Source organism: Saccostrea cucullata, unplaced genomic scaffold (assembly GCF_032062105.1).
Source record: "Saccostrea cucullata isolate Sc308-1 unplaced genomic scaffold, CSIRO_AGI_Scuc_v1 ctg955, whole genome shotgun sequence".
Lineage (NCBI taxonomy): Eukaryota > Metazoa > Mollusca > Bivalvia > Ostreida > Ostreidae > Saccostrea > Saccostrea cuccullata.
This window is the reverse complement of record NW_026928431.1, coordinates 196,183-214,332: the sequence shown is the minus strand read 5'-3', so window position 1 is coordinate 214,332 and position 18,150 is coordinate 196,183. Positions and strand designations below refer to the sequence as shown.

Below are 18,150 nucleotides of genomic sequence, written 5' to 3'. Positions count from 1 at the left end.
AAGTTTATTGTATGTATTGTAAAAAGATATAATAAGGTCGTAAATCAGCACTGTCTCACACGTAGCTTGAAATTACATGTATAAGCAAAATACCGTAATTATGCTGAAGTATATGTGATAGCATATTTTAGAGATGATGTAAAACATGATGTACATATCCAAAAACTAAAAGATGCCTTTAAGGTAGGATTCTTCTCATATTTCTAATATTTAAAAATTAATGAAATTTTCAAAGAATCAAGAAGACAATATCAGTAAGTGATAGTATCAGTGAAATTAAATTTGACCGTTTTATATTAGAGGCAAGGTCAGGTCAAGGTCATTATCTTTTTCCTTGACATTAAGAATAAAAAAATACTGTTGCCAATCATGTGATACCTAATTCTATTTCAAAAGTTTAAAATTTGTTCTTTTTGCATAAAAACATATTACTATATCGGGTCTATAGCATGATATTACCAACTTTACATAAATAATTTAACTTAACTGGATATTGGCTAATCCGAATTTTCTCTGTTTTTCTTAATTTTTCAGGATATATTAGTTATTTTCATATGCTTCCTATATTTAACTTTTTCTTATTTTTACATATAATAAAGTAGTCTTATAAATGTACAAAATGATACAAAAACAAAAAGTTTTGATCGTTTACTAAGAGAGAAAAAATACTTTTCATAATTTTTTGACTCAAATCTGCACTTTGATAGGAAGCGTTTAAAAGCTAACAAAGTTCTAGTTTGTTTGGAAAATCATATTTATTTGATTTATTTTGAAAGTTTAGTCCCTCATTATTAATTCAACTTACATTTGAAAATTTCTCCAAGTCTTCGATTCTATAAAAATTATAACTAAATTCATTGTTCTAGTATAATTTTGAGAGGCAGAAAAGAAGATATTTTCATATGCCACCATTCCGCCAAAAATATAGTCCATACTAGTTTTCAAACGCAGTTTACCATTTCTATTTAAAGTTGTACAGTTGTGATGAGGAAAGAAAAATATGGTCTTTTAAATTCCTTACACCTCAATATATAAGACATATAAGCAAATATACTTTGAATGTTTCATCTAGTCAGAAACCAGAGAAGAATCCTACCTTAAAAGAAAAAGTTAAAATCACCACTAAACGAAGCGCTGATATTTATTTCAATTTCAAAAATATTACTATAGAATATTAAAACGATCCATTTTTAATTCATGACAGGTAGGAGGATGATACAGGGATTTTGACAACCATATAAAAGTCAGCATCTTTTAAATTTAATGCTGTTATAATGTCTAGAATTATTTATTGTCACTAGGTCGTATTTTGGCTGATTTTTTCTTAATTATTGTTGAGCCCTTTTTTAATGAATTAACTACAGAATATTCCGTTTATCTGATTAGTACATGGGGCTCACTGCAGGAGGTGAAGAGAGCATGCTTAATGTAAGGCCCGTGTCAGAGTAGGTGCTGGCAAAAATGAAACCTCTCGAGGTACATGACCCTGAGTGCCGAGTGAGGACTAAATTTGTAGCCCTAAACTGGCATGTTATATTGTCTCAATATATCGATTGTTTAGCATTATAAATATTTAAAATCTTTAGAAGTAATATATGACTTAACTTTTATAAGTCATTTATATCAAATATAGCTATTTTATGAAGACAAGCCTAGATTTATCCTAACAAATCCCTGTAAGATAATCAATACGATTCTCCTATGATACCACTACGATAGGCTTAGTTCTCAATGAACATTATTCATTTCTCAAGATCTGGTAAAGCAGCTAAACCTGAATCAGAAAAGATTGATTTACAATGTAAAGTCATTTTTAAACCTAGTATTGTTGTCTCAAATATGACAGCTAAAAACTACACTGCATGACAAATACGAATTTTTTCTTATTTATGTAGTAATATCCCGCCTTCACCTGCACTTTGTGTTAATATCTACAAGTTTATTCGATACTCAAGAGCAAGCCCAAAACAGGCTATAGACGGATACATGCAAGTTGATCTTAAAGAGATTTCGTAAATTTTATATCAATGCTTGATACTTTGACCTTTTCAGCAAATACCATGTATAACTACGTGAAATGCTGACTGACGTTTATCATAATATTTATTGGATATTTACATTGTATTTATGTACACACTGCATTTTCAGTTTTTCCTGTTTATGACAAGGAGCACAGTAGATTATTTCTCCCACATAATGGATTGAATTTGATTTGATCACCGAATTTTGTCATTTTTATGCATCGATATTACAGCACATTTTGACAGAGCTCAAGCTTGCCTATCTACAAAATTAATATAATTTTTACACTAGTATCAGATATATTTTATGTTTAAAAATCTCAGATATACAAGGTCGTGTTCTATGTTTCCCAAAAAGAAAAGTATCTCAAATATTACGAATTTCTACCAGAATTTCGGAAATTCGGGATAATGTCTGCGTTCTGTACATACATGCATTTGGTAATGGTAAATGGAAGGTCATACATGTGGTTAATTATATAGTTAGTTAAAATTTGTCTCAGCTACTGAAGATTCTGAAAACCCTGAAACTTACAAGTCATCGGAATAATACTCCTCCAGTGTTTTCAATAAACGACATCGACTTGACCAGACTTGATAATGAGTTATTTTAAAATTAAATTAAGGTGATCATATTTTGAACACAATGATGATTATAAATTTAGAGTGTTTCAGTGATTAAGTACAATATGTATATGCGTCATCAGGGAGTCGTACTTTAAGAGATTGCATATTTATTGTTAACTTGATTTTATCTATATATCTTCTATAATTTTATACATACTTTACACAATGATGTTCAAATTAGTATAAGCCCTTGTAGATATGTGTTGGGTATGTTTTCAATATATTCCAACATCTCAGTATAGTTTCGCCTCTTTAATCTTTTGACTTGAGGGTTGAAATTTGTAACCATGTCGAATGGCTAAGTTTTGTTTGTCCTCAATTTTTCGTATACCATAATTGTTTTTACTTACCTTTGAAATCCACTGGAAGGATAAAAAGTCCACCTACAGGTGATAATTGTATTTAGCGATAATAATAAGAGAGTTGACGATAGAAAAATTAAAGTTGACAATTATCAGTAAGTTTTGTTGTTATTGTCATTAATGTCTTACGTCGAATTGAAGACGCAGCAGGAGACTTCTTTTTAATAAGGTAGTCCGATCCTCAGGTTAATGAAATTAACAGTTAAGTAATTGAAAAAACTCATAAAAATATCCCCGAATCCACAAAGTAATGTAAACTTACCAAAAGTTTTTCTTTAAAATTAAACATTTAAGTTAATCATCTTACATGTATATAGTTAAAATTGTCAAATATCCAATATGTATGCCTAAAAAGCGAATAGGAATATCACTTATGCATTTTCTATGCGCAAATGATCAGCAAATATATTTTAGGTTAAAAACAATAGGTATCCAGGCTTTCAGAGAAATTGTCATGATTTTTATACGGATTGGTATTCTATATCTTCCATTCCTTTCGTGTATAATATAATACACAGTGTAAAATGCTTTTGCGATCATTGCAAGACATCACAAATCACTTCTAATTTCATATCATGCTAATTAGCATTGATATTTAAGGGTCAATTCAAGAAAATCTTATTTCTCCAAAACTGCATTTAGTTTTTCCTTACATAGGATAAAATTGTCAACTTTTTATAAGGCCTTTTCTAAGACTTCCGAAAACCTTGGATCATATAATGATGAATAAAGTGAAAATTGTTGCATGATAAGCTTCATAATGATGCATTTTAAATTAAATATTAATTTTTGGAGTTATCCTTCCTGGCTGAGGATCGAAAAAACTTAAAAAGGTTATTGAATAATGATTAATCAACTTTGCTTCATATAAATACAAATATAGCAGGAAAGATGAGGCTTCCCATAGAATATTACAGTTTACTACAATTAATCATTAATTCAAATGCTGACAATTTTTTTATACTAATGTACAGGCCATTATTTACAAACTGAACGACAAATTTTTCCTTTTTTTTCTCTCGAAAATGTCAAGGAGCAGACGACAGGTGTGACCGGTCGGCATAGGATGCTCACTGCTCCATGGCATCTGATCCCACCTCTGATGTTTAAGAGGTTCGTGTTGCTCATGCAGCTCCTTTTTTAATGATTAATGGACATGGATGAATATTAATCGTTATCATCTCCATATATTTCAACCGAACTGTGTTTCACTGAATTTTACTGTTTATTTTACTTGACAGTCACCACACTGTGGTTTTCTGAATCCCTATCACCACCCTCTGATATTTGACTTTTTCCTTAGGTATCGAAAAGTTTCTTTAAAAATGCTGCGTCCAATGGATAAAAGGTACGCTGGAAAAAGCAACTTGCAAAAATGACTTGCTCCAAATTTCCCTGAAATGATTGTTAATTTAACATGCGAAAAAAAATGTGGAAAATATAAAATAATGCGTAAACTGCAATGAAATTTGATAAAATTTTCATATACATTTTGTATAAAGATCATATGGCTTAAACATCGCGCAAATAAAAATTCCAGTGAAAGTCTAAAAATGAATATCAATCTATGTGACGTTTGCATGAAAAAATATTCATATATTTTTTCATGATTTTCAAATAAAGTCAGCCACTTTTCCCTGTGTATAATTTTATTATATTTTATTTTACTTTTTAGGGTGCACAATAATAATAGTAATAAAGTAATTTGATCCGAAGTGTCATGATAATGTCTACGCTGATCAAGTAACTGTTGTATTCAGAACCTTCACTTCTGAAAATTTTCTTTTTATGACGTCATTATAGATAACATTTTCAAAGTAAACTGTACTGACAGGAAAATTGCATAAACTTAACACCTGATTTCAAACTGCATGAGCATTTTGGAACGCTATTACAAAAATTGGATTGTCTGAATTGTATTTATGAGTTTTATGCAAAATAATTTGTTTTCTTAATTAAACGTTTAATTATAATGTTTAATTATGAAACTTAGCTTGCTTGAAAGCTAACGAAAAATATACTTTTAGGATTAACTTTATTTCACATCCATGGTTTAGGTAGAACTTGTGTGGAGAAAATGAGTCTGGCGCAGGCGATAAATACGATTTAATTTGATATCATTTGTGAAAAAAGCTGTAAGACGAATTTGTTATTAAACTGAATCCTGATAGATTTTTAAGATGACGATTTTAAGCGGGATATACCCTAAAATGTTTCAGTAAATTAAACACCTTATGATATAATTTGTACGTAAGCAATACAGCAACTATAACTTTTTGCAGGCTCAATTCACGTAGACAAGGAAACGATAAGCTTATTTGTATAACAAGCGGTAATTATTTTGTTTTACTAAGCTGTGCTATTTCCACCACTTCCAAAAAAATTTAAATGACCATCACGTGATGAACAAAGTCATGTGATATCACAAACAAGTTAACTTTATACATGTATAAAGCAGAAAGAACTCTATATAAATTGTTCGTACTTTACTCGTAAGTTCATAAGATAAAAATTATAATTGAAACCGACCTTGCAATCCAATATTATGCTATAAGCATATTTAAAAGCTCTGTGAAGCTTTGCATATTTTGTAGGTCTGCTTATTGTATGATGACGGTATGCAGTAAGTACCCAAGAAAAATCCAAAAATTATTTTTGAATACGATCTGCATATTAAACTAGATGGACGTTGTCAGTAAGATACTCTAGCTTCTATTAAATTTCAACTTTGGAGAGAGTTAAATATACAAGAAGAATTTTTTTTTGCTGGTTAACCAACGACAAGGTATCTTAATTAAAAAACTGAATTTTAAAAACAAGGGTATCCGTCTATGATGTCAAAAAGGTTGGATTTTATCATGAGGAATAGTTGTATGATGTTGAAAAGTTTAACGTTATGACATAGAAATTTTGGAAACATATTGACTTCGGCTTTTTAAAAAGTTCTTTAGAATTTTCAAATATTTTCATTTAATTTACACTTCTAAACTATATTATAATACAGTAATTTGATATTTCTTTCACTTCTGTAAATATTTAACCCCCTCTTAATAAGCCGAGGGTAAAGGATGATCGGGATGTCCCTCCGTCTGTTACTTTGTTGAGTATCCATTTCTTATCCACAATTCCTCTTATACAAATAAACGAAATTTAATGAGACTTTCGCAGAATCTTTGTTACATAGATTCCTTGTGCACCTCTTATTTTAATTTTTGATCTGAAACATATTTAGGGTTTCCCATAGCAAAATATTGACACTGGCATTCTTTTTAAAATATTGAGGGTTACCTATCTCTTATCCGCAACTTCTCCTATACCACTGAATAAATTCTGTATTACATAGTGGCTTTGTGCTCCTTCTATTTTATACATTTTGATCTGACACTTTCATGTATTTCGGGTCTCCAATGGCAAAACTTGGACTCTGCCATTATAATCATACAATATATGGGAGACGTGGAGTTCATCGCTAACAGTATCTGTAGCTTGTTGAGGAGTAAAGTAGTATCTTAAGTTAAATTCATTTTGAGTTTCGGAAAAATTAAAAATACTTTATACTGGTACAATTTGTTGAAAATATTTTCTTGGAAAAGAAACTATTAGTAAATGTTACATTATGAACAAATAATAAAAAAATAAAAAACCAAAAAAAATCATACGTTCATTTTTCTAAGGTAAAAAACTTCTGTAAGATCATATTATATAAATGTTGATAGTATCCGTCTAAGGCTGTCGTATTGGTGATATTAATAACAGTTGTAAAAAGTAAGACAATGAAATTGATACTTCCTCGGCACGTGTATCGAATCAGAGGTATTGAAGTCAAATCCGATTTCTAATCCGTAATTCCTGAAATTATAACAGGTAAATCAATAAGACGTAGCTAAAAAATTCATGATGCCATGGTTCACATCTCAATGAAAGTTCCTGGGCTAAACTAACATTGATGAATTTTATTTTTTGTTTGGTGTTGCGAATAATATTGACGCAGTTTTTACAAGCGATGTTTAAGAAACTGTTTTAAACATGATAGTTATGTTTGGATCACAATGCGAGATGAAAAAAAATTACAACTTGCCATGAGTTATATTCACATTTATAGACATATCGAACTGTCAGGTGATTTGATTAATTAAGAGAAAATTCGATCACTGTTTTAGATATTTTTAAACCTCAGCAAAAGACCAAATCAAGAATTCATTTGATTTAAAACATTACATAGACTCAGGCAAGGTACAGACGGAGATTTAGAATAATGTTAAACAAAATATTCATTTCATAACCTTAACGTTCTAGACAGTGCTTCAGGTTGATTACAGAGTGAAGACCAAAAGCGATTTTGAACAAAATCAAAGTGATCTCCTTTGAAATCTGTCTTGGGGTTTCTAAAGTTAGGAAAGACGAATTTTGACTACTGTATAGAAAATAGTTCAATAATCACCTTTACAATAACGACCGATATATTACATTTTTATCACACTTTTTAATGCACTACACCTTTTGAGTGTGGGTCATTGTTAAGGATAACCTGTAATTTACACGTAATAACTGCTGATCGTGTGAGCAGTGCTCCTGTCTGTCGATAAATTTAATATTTTTCCATTGAATCCTGCGTGATAAGTCAATCCTTGTCGAACAACATTATTTTTTCAAAAGGTTATACAGTACATGTATACAAAAATCACAAAAATTTATATTATGCTTATGTTTCAAAATCTTTTTTTTTTTGAAACTGAAAATTCGTAAATGTTTCTGTATCAATTTAAAAATAAACATGAAAGACCTCACTCGACTTTCAAGCTGTCCTCATTACCCGCAATAATTTCGAGTTGTTGAATTTGCAGGTATATGTGAAGGCAGCACTCAAATCATTACCGGTATTTGTAAAAATCATACTTTTTTGTAAAATGGAACACGAATAGAATTTGAAAAACAACATATTTTCCACTATACAGACGTTAATTTGACTAAAAATAGAAATGTTTCTGTGTAAAATAATATAATTAGACGTCATTACGTGGCTCTTAATTTGTATTGTTTTATGGACTTTGATATTGAATACTGTTCGTTATCTCCATATCCTTCCATAAATAGAAAAAATGAATTAACAAAAAATTATAGATTAACACTACTTCGACAATAATTCACTTCTATGTGCAAAAATAATTATATAAAACAATCTATGGGTAATGAAATGAGCCGCGAGAATCCCACTCTCCTATCACAGAATTAATTATTCCACACTTTCGCATGACACCTTACTAGAAATTTTACAGTTTGTATATGACATCAAAGACATACAACAATTCCTGTTAATTACACAATTTTAACTGCATCAGCACTTCCCGAGTACTATTGAGTTCACTTCCAAAGTACTACAGAACTCAAACTTTCAATCACTTCAAAAAGTATATTTAAAATATGTGACGTACTGTAATATTTTGAATTTTTGTTTTTTGTGGACGACAGAAAAAAGGGGATTTCAAAAAACCAATGTCTTCAAAATAAAAATAATAAATCAGCATACCAGTTTCAGGTTAAAATGTGTTTTTAACAACCTTGCATTCAAATGAAAGTGTTGATTATCCTTGTTTTATGAAATTAATGGCCATAAACCTTCCTGTTTTCAGATTTTTTTTAAAACATGACATGCTTAATTGCATATATTAAATCAGTTTGGGAACATAAATCCAGCAGATGATGGTAGAATACTGTTGCACAAAAAACGACAGAATTGATGAAATCAATTTTCTTTAACACTTTCTTGCTTGTTTCCCAACAATGTCCTTCTCTAAGAAACACCCAGAATTGAAAAAGATGTGTTAGAATCTGTCCGTGTTTTTGTTTTAATTTCATGAACAATGAGATGTAGGAAATTTACAAAGAAATTAAAATGAATACTGTTTATTCATTAAAAGTCGTCGACAAATTATCTGTATTCAAAAATGGAAGCCACAACACTTTCTCTTGGCATGTACATATGCCTTTATATAAAAAAATACTGTTTCTTTTGCCAACAAAAACAAGACTACAAATAAGAGGCAACAAAAAAAAAATCATAATTTTGTTTCAACATTACAGTACTTCATACATTATCAGACAATTTTAAGAGATAAAGTTTTCTTAGATTAATGATAAGATATGTTTACTTTAGAATTACTTTTTATTTGAAGAGTCAGTTGCCACTGATGAAAAGCATTTGGTCTTTTTCTAGACCATTTAAAAACTTTTTTCAGGAAAATTTTAAAACATGGATTCAAATACAATTCTGACTAGTTTACTGTGCATGCAATGAAAGCGACAACTTTTTTATATTTAGCTAAGCTTTACAAGTTACGACTTGTCAACTTTATACACAACCATTCCCGACGGTAAATTAAAGTTCAGGATTTTTTATATCATTGACAGCTGCTTTTGAAATAGAAATGGAATCGGTAAATTGACTTACCTTGTCATTGATCATTTGCAAAATTATTTTGTTAAAAACCATTCTTATTTTACACACAAGTCATACTTTTTTGTTTTCAATACATATTTCTTTATAGAAATTGTTCAAACGTACAGCATGTTCTTACGTATTGAATCAAATGAGAGGTATAAACCCCGTATGCAGGTGATGAGGGTATTTTGCTGCATAAGTAAGGGACGTTGACGACTAAAAAGTCAAAGTCATCACGTTTATCATAAAGCTTGGTTGTTAGATTACCATTAACGTCTTTTTCACGTGAAGTATTTAGATATGAAACAGATGACAGATTCTGAAGTATCTTTTACCCTAAGCTCACCGGAATATACGTCATATCAACATAAGAATGTAAAGAAATTTACAATAGACTGTTGGAAGACATGGTCTCCAAAAACTATATAGATATTGACAATGAGAAACTCAAGCATATCTTAATATCATCTTCAGAGTAATTGTGTGTACGATCAGAATGTTTTTAATTAATTAATATTTGAAATGACAAGTGACCGATCACTGTACCTCATTCGGTAGAGCGATTGCCGCGTGATCAGGAGGTCATGAGTTCGTAACTCGGCCACAATTGACCTAAGTCGGTAAAAAAAAAATCGACAGCAACTATTCTTTCGCCATGCGCTCGGAACTTGAAGTGAAAGTTGCAGATCCTTCGGATAAGACCTTAAAAATCGAAGTCCCTTGTCCCGCGATATAGATCCCTCACTGCTCAATGGCCCTCGGTGAAGAGTTAAGGTCAAAATTTGAATCCCTTCACCGAGTTTGAAATTCTCGAATGGGAAGTAAAACAACATACAATCAGTCAATTACCTGACCAATGAAAACGTATGTAAATTTACGAGTTCAATATATTTGCATTTATAAAGAATTCGAATTCGATCACTATCCGTTATCTTCGTTATCTTCAGCTTTCATATATATATATATATATATATATATATATATATATATATATATATATATATATATATATATATATATATATATATATATATATATATATATATATATATATTGAAACAGAAATCAATCCACAGTGCTCTGCATATACAGGTAAATCTTTTTAAAAAAAGATTTACCTATATATTTAAGGAATCACTGTCTAGTTTGATAACTATGCCAGGGCATCAACAATAGTTTCACATGGGATAATTTGCATAACGGGCGAAGCCCGTTATGCATTCCTCCCATGTTTCCCATTATTGTTGATGTCCCTGGCATATGTATATAACTAGACATGATTCCTTATATTTCCATTTCATTGTGAAATAAAATCATATCGACTTTAAAAATGTAGACATAGATTTAAATTACACGAGGACTGCCATGTTTACAATAGTTCGTCCACTGACGTAAACACAAATGCAGCCGCATGAGAAATGCATAGGCTGGCCTTCTTTTGTCAATAAATGCGCAAGATTTGCATGCGTATTCCTCCTTAGCTCCTGACCTAAAGACCTGCCTAATTTACATTCCGGTATAGCTCCGCTAACTTTCAAAGAGTTATCAAAGAGAAAAAATGAGCAATGGAAATATATATATATATATATCCCAGTGAACTTGAAATAAAAGTAGAGTCTAGCATATCTGTTCCATATATGGGTATTTCAAAAAAAAATTATGTAAATGGTAATCTAATATCAATATTTTTTTATTGTCAGCCTCCCTTACTAATGAAGCAATATACAATGTACTTTATCATCTGTTTATGATATTTATGTCTTCAAGGACGTGTTTTTAGGTACGAACAATTTCTAAATCGAGTCAAACTATTCACAAAAACATTTATCAATTATATCAACAATCTTGTTTAATCTTGTTTTAAATTTTCATTTCGCAAGTTCTTTCTGACAGAAGGTCGACTTTTTCAGGATTTGTTAAGCCATTACTTACATGGCATCATTTGGCACCTGATCCCACCTCTGATGTTTTGGAGGTCCGTGTTTACTCTGCTCCTATTTTGTATTGTTTTATGGACTTTTGATCTTGAATACTATTCGTTATCTCCATATCTTTCATTACACACTGATCTTTACACATAAATCTACGAAATTTTCCGTTTTGTTCGAGCACATTGCGGAAATGATTTGTCAACGGGGGACGTTTACTTTTCAGTCGCAACTAAGCCCACCTTTACTCTGCTCTTAATTTGTTTTGTTTGAAGGAAATTTTCAGCATGTTACTGTTCATTATTTTCAAATTTAAGTAAGAAATTTTCCTCAAAATTAGCCTACTAGTAACGTTTCTAACTATTTCAGAGTTCATGTGTTGTATTACAATCATGTTTTGTAGAAGAAATAAGAGAAAATATTCAATGATAGTAAATATTTAATGCTTTTATATATTTTCTCAAAAATGAAAAAGTACATGACTTGTAAATAAAGGACGGAACATTCTAAATTTCCATTTTCAATATTCACTGAAATACGAACGCAAGCAAGACCACGGACACCTTTGGGGTATAAAAAGGCGTAAACTGCAACTTTTTGTGTGACAATTTTAAGCAACCAAGACATTTTTGTGTATCATTTTTCTGGTTTCTAAAATTCATTTAAGGTAGGATTCTTCTCTGGTTTCTGACTAGATGAAACATTCAAAGTATATTTGCTTATATGTCTTATATATTGAGGTGTAAGGGATTTAAAAGACCATATTTTTCTTTCCTCATCACAGTTGTACGACTTTAAATAGAAATGGTAAACTGCGTTTGAAAAATAGCAGGGACTATATTTTTGGCGGATTGGTGGCGTATGAAAATATCTTCTTTTCTGTCTCTCAAAATTATAGAACAATATATATTTATTGTTTTATGGATTTTTACACAATTGAATACAATTCGTTATTTTCATATGTTTCATTACACACTAAGATCTTTACACATTTATCAACGAAATATATCAAATTTGTTTGATATGATTTTGCACATTGCAGAAATGAGAACTACGTTTACTTTTAAAAGCCCACCTTTACTCTGCTCCTAATTTGTTTTGTTTGAAAGACATTTTCAGCATGTTCTCTCTTATTTTCAAATTTAAAACATTTTGCTTTTGTTAGCCTATTAGTAACATTTCTAACTATTTATTATGTGTTGTATTAAAATGTTTTGTAAAGAAAAAGTTAAATATAGTGTTATAAAAATTTAATGCTTCAATATATTTTCTGAAAAAAAAAAACATGACTTGTAAATAGTGGATTAACCTTAATTTCATTTTCAATATTAATTATTTATGTAAATTTGGTAATATCCCCCTAAAAGTTACAAGGTTAAAAGGAGAACGATATACCCCCCCCCCCCTGGTAAACGTGATATGTGTGAAATGGGTATGAAAAAGAAAGATTTTAGGAACTTTTGAAATAGAAGTAGCTTCCCACCAACGGCAAATAGTTTTTTATTCTGGGGTAATGTCCCCCCCCCCCCCCCTGGAAAAAAATGACCTTGACCTGCCTTGCCTCTATATATAAAACGGTCAAATTTAAGACCACGGACACCTTAGTGATATTGGCGTAAACTGCAACTTTTTGTGTGACAATTTTGAGCAACCAAGACATTTTTGTGTATTATTTTTCTGGTTTCTAAAATTCATTTAAGAGGTGAAATTAAAACTGAAATCAATAAATCGGTAACATTAAAATGCATGTACAATGCAAGAACAATGATGGCAATTAAATTCAAACATCTTTTTTCAAAATGAAAAAGAAATTAAATATGATCAACAAAAAATGAAGTAAATTCTTGGTAACCTTCTACACGGAAGATCATTTGTTAATGATGTTTTCTTTCAAAGCGTTTGAAAAAGTTAAAAGACAAAATAAAAGATCGAAGAAAATTAGTACGACGGAAACCTTTGGATATAAAGGCGTCTTTATATATATTTCTTAGAAGTTAAGTTAAAACAGCCAGCAAACATAAAACTTCAATTAATACTCATTTAACACAAACCGGAAAGGTAAAATCATGTTTTGACGATCTATAATGAGGTATTCACTTTTATGGCACATCAATGGCTGTCGTCACTCTCTAGCGGTCATTATGACGTAGACAACTTCCGCATTTCCTCCGCCTTATCATGCTCTTTAATGACGCATGAAGCTGCCTATTTAAAATACTATGAAGTAATGGGTTTACGACAACCGAACACATCCCAATAGTCGCAGTCACAACCAATAGATGCGCCTGCGCTTTTGACGGGTTCCCATTCCAAGTTCCTAGTACAGTGAGCGGAAGTGGCATCCAAAGACAGATAAACAACACAATCATAATTGCGATACGTTTAGCCGCCCTTGCTTCTACTTTTCGTTTTCCGAGTTCCTTGCTTTTCGAGTTCATTACACAAACTGAACCTGAGTAGTTAGTTTCTTTTTTGGAAACTCTATTGACCTCACCAGTAATGTCAAATATTTGTATAAGGCTGTCAGTGTTAGCACCATCGCTTGCATTTTGTTGATGAAACGTTGTTGTTTTGTTGGAGCAGGACGGTGTAGCGTTGGTGAGAAAGACCTTTAACGTCTGATCTGCAACTTGATTTTGTTTTAAGCTAGAACCATTTTCGCACACTTTATCAGGAGATTGTTGACTTTCCATTTGTTTGTTTTCATTTTCTTCCTTTTTAGATACAACTGTTTCTTCCAAACATTTTTCATTTCTTCTTATTTCTAATTTATTTTCTTCATTATTTTCTTCATCATTTTCTTTGTCATTTCCTAATTCATTCTTCTTTATATTTTCTTCTATATTATTTGATTTTGCCTGAGGTGCTTTAACAACATCTAGTCTCGATTTTTTCACAGCATAGTTATCTACAGGTTTATCATGTTTTAGTATAGATGTGGTTTTAATATCACGTCGCTCTACTGTAACCAACTTTTTATCTGTATTCTCATGTTGAACCGTCTCAGTTTTCTGTGTGTCATCAGTATTGTTTTTGCGGTCGAGGTTTGTTTCACAATATTTGCTTGACTTTTCCACATTAGTAACGCTAAAGTGAAGGGGTGTTCTTGGAAGGATACTTGACAAATCTGTGTTACTAAATGATTTATCCACCCCTTTGAAATCTTCATTCATCATGTGTGGAACTACTTTGTTTTTTCTATGAACAGTATGGCCTATCATTCTCTTTCTATGTTTGAAAAGAGTAAACATAATTAGACCATAAAATACAATGATAATTAATAAAGTCCCAATACCAAATGGAAAAATCAAGTATAAATCATGTGTTCCCCAGGAGAAATGGTTTGATGTCGTGTTTATCAGACACTTGTCGTAGAGTGGCGAATCCACAAAGATAAAGGCCGATAACAAACTTAATCCGCTGGCCAGAGTCCACGACAAACCAATCAGAAGCGCCGTTCTCTTAGCGCGTCCATCTTTTTTGAACGGACTCGAAACGCACTGGAATCTTTCATAACTAACAATTACGAGCATAAAGAGTTGCAAAATGTCACAAAAAGTCCTGAAAAACACTGCAGCGCTGCATATGGTGGCCCAGTTCACAGTTGATAAAGAGGCTGTAAAGAGATACACACGCAGCGGAAGTAGAGTGACACACGCGATTAAATTACCTATCAAGGCGCTCATTAAAGTAGCGTTGATGAATGTCCGAAGAGAACGAGTTTTCAGAATACAAACACAGAGCAGTGTATTACCAATAATTCCCAGTACAGCGGCTAGAATTATCACGACGTCACAACACAATATCACCATGTCTGTATCAAATAAATATTTATCGTCTGATGAATATGTGACGTCATTATGAAAAGTAACGTTAACATTCATCATATGCCGACGGTCTTCACTGTTTTGATGTTGTATCCAAACAATTCCTTAGAAGTGTTTTGACGTCATCACACGGGTTCTACCTGTAAAGAAATTGTAAAGAAATTGAATTCTTTCAAAATGTCAAACAATATCGTGCATACAGCAATGCCCTTCTATTTCTATAGTGTTCCAATTCAGCTGTAACATCAGTTAAACCATTTTGTGATTTCAATCTCATTATTGATTAACAATCAAAAAGGACGTGAATTTCTATGCAAATGGTCACCTAGTAATTACCTAACAAGCCATGTGTACCAGCAACACATATTAAGTGCTTGTTCAAATACTCTAGTCATTAAAAGAGGCATATCAAAGCACATCAAAACATCGGTGTTTTTGGTCCTTTATTTGCTCTACTTCTCAATTTTCAGGAATAAGGCGATCGATTGACAAATTGAAGCTCGATTACAGTTTCCGTTATTTGATAACATCGCAGTAAAGTTTTATTCACAAATGGGTTAACGTCTTGTTAAGAAGTCATTCTCTTACTTAGATTCATATTGGCCAAGTGATATTGCTAAACACATGCGGTTGCTTTATTTTTAAAATATGAACAAGCACTAGTGTACGTGTCTTCCTTGATTTTAGTTTCACAATTCCTTTAAAAGTCGAGCAGTTCGTTGTGATAATTTTGAACAAATAATAAATGTATTAAAACACTTTTAGAAAAATAAACATCTTAAATAAATGTCATCTGGTTGAAAGTTTCTACTTGTTTTCACTGATACTACAAAATTGTTATTTCTATTTAAGGTTAGTTTACTTAAACTTCTCAATCCGAGTAAAAATGGTACGTACTTCACAATTATCTTTTCAATTTTCTCAAAAACCAATCAATTTTAGTTCCAAAGCAGGAAAAAACGATTAAATATCATTTACTAATACGTCCATAATTGATATTTATAAAAGATTCGGCTTTGTACAAGATATTTTAAATCTATTTTTAAAAAACTACTTAGTTAAAGACAATGGCATCAAATTTCAAACCTGAATAACAATGTCGCCATTATACTTCCATCCTCGGGGACTCGGTTGTTCAAGAAAAACAACAAGTAGAGCTTGTATGCTTAATGGGAAATAAAACCCAACCGCAGCAACATCATGACCATAAACCAGGACATTTTTTTTTTATTACGAAAGCATGCTTTATAATTATGACGCAGAAAAATTATAAACTACATTAAAACCTTGATGTATTTGCAAATTTGAACGAAAACAGCCTGGGATGTACTACACTGATTGCAAAATAGTTTCCTCTACTATAAACAACCTATCTTTAACATGAAACATATAGAGATAACGAACAGTATTCAAGATCAAAAGTCCATAAAACAAAACAAAACCGGAGCAGAACAAACACGGACCACCAAAACATAAGAGGTGGGATCAGGTCCCAGGTGCCAAGATATCCCATTATGATACTGCATTTTGACCTGAATAATAAGGTAACTTCAAAAGTTTTATTTAATCATTATGAAATATAATATTTCAAAGCAAAGTTATACACTTTTTTTATATTCAAGATTTAACCTAATGACTTTTCAAGGAAAAAATAAACATAGGACATACTAGAGGTACTGTGAGCACTTAGCTCACTTATTATATATAAATGATACCCCCGCCTCCCATATGATTATAATGGTGAAGCTAGCCCAAGATTTGCCGTATGATTATAATGTTGAAGTCCATATTTTGGGAGACCCGAAATAAGTGTCAGATAAAATTTTGAAATAGAAGGTGCACAATGGCATTTTGTAATAAAGTGTATGTGAAAGTATTATTAATTTTATTCAGTTGTGTAGAAGGAGTTGGGACAAGAGATGGGAACCCTTCAATATTACTGAAAAATCATAAAAATGGCAGTGTCAGTGTTTCTCTTTTGGAAACCCGAAATATGTTTCCGTTTAAAAAGTAAAATAGAAGGTGCGCAATGTCACTATGTAATTAAGAATCTATGAATATCATTCAGTGTTAGAAGAGGAATTGCGGATAAGAAATTGGTACCCCAAAGCGTAACAGACGGACGGAAGTACTGACAGACGGACGGACATCCGATCACCATATATCCTCCCACTTTTCAAGCGTGGGATATAAATTTTAGTAACATGTAAATGCGGTATATTAAACACAATCAATAAATAATGCAGAAAAAACTTATTGTTAATTAAATATGAAAAACATCCAACAAAAGTAAAACAATACTATGTAATACTAAATCTTATCAGAGAAATAAGTATGTAGCGAATTGTCTTACTTTCTGAAACAAGGACAAATCCGACTCTGATACAATATCAATATCTCTGCATGATATTCATATGTTATAAAGATCCAAAAGCCACAACCTACATAACATGCCAACGCCCCTATTGGATTCTTCTCAAGACAAAACAAAGGCTGAAAATATACCCGAACAGCATACGAGAGCGCTGAAATAGAGCTATGTTTAGCTAAGCCTCAGGCGGGCAATAAAATACCATTTTTGTCGTCAAATCTGAAACCGTCAGACCTAGAATTGATCTAACCTTTATATCGTGAGGTATGTTTCCGTGAATACATCCAATAAATTTTTTTTGTATGTCTTTGCAAAAGGACTTAATAACAGTATTGTTATATCGATGTTAATATAATGTATAGATTGGCAGTAACGTCAATTTATGAAAAGTCAGGATAATGAATTAGATATAGAACTCAAAAAGATGGTTATTTTTTTAAGTACTTTTTTATTACCTATGTCATGTAACAAAATGTGAACTTAGTTTTAAAATGCCTAGCAAATAAGCGAAGATTTTTTTCAAAGCACTCGCTTCACAGGCTTTCCATGCCTTTTTAATATCTAATCTTTAATGG

The 18,150-nt window shown here is 31.4% G+C and overlaps 1 protein-coding gene across 1 annotated transcript; it reads right to left on the bottom strand.

The window, feature by feature from the left end:
* Positions 1 to 13,245: 13,245 nt before the first annotated feature.
* Positions 13,246 to 17,747, bottom strand: LOC134277541 (uncharacterized). Its single transcript, XM_062759866.1, has 2 exons — positions 17,558 to 17,747; positions 13,246 to 15,344 (listed from the first exon to the last, which is right to left on the bottom strand). The coding sequence occupies exon 2, from the start codon at positions 15,262 to 15,264 to the stop codon at positions 13,507 to 13,509; it is 1,758 nt and encodes a 585-aa protein (XP_062615850.1). The 5' UTR covers positions 15,265 to 15,344; positions 17,558 to 17,747; the 3' UTR covers positions 13,246 to 13,506.
* Between the last annotated feature and the right edge of the window lie 403 nt (positions 17,748 to 18,150).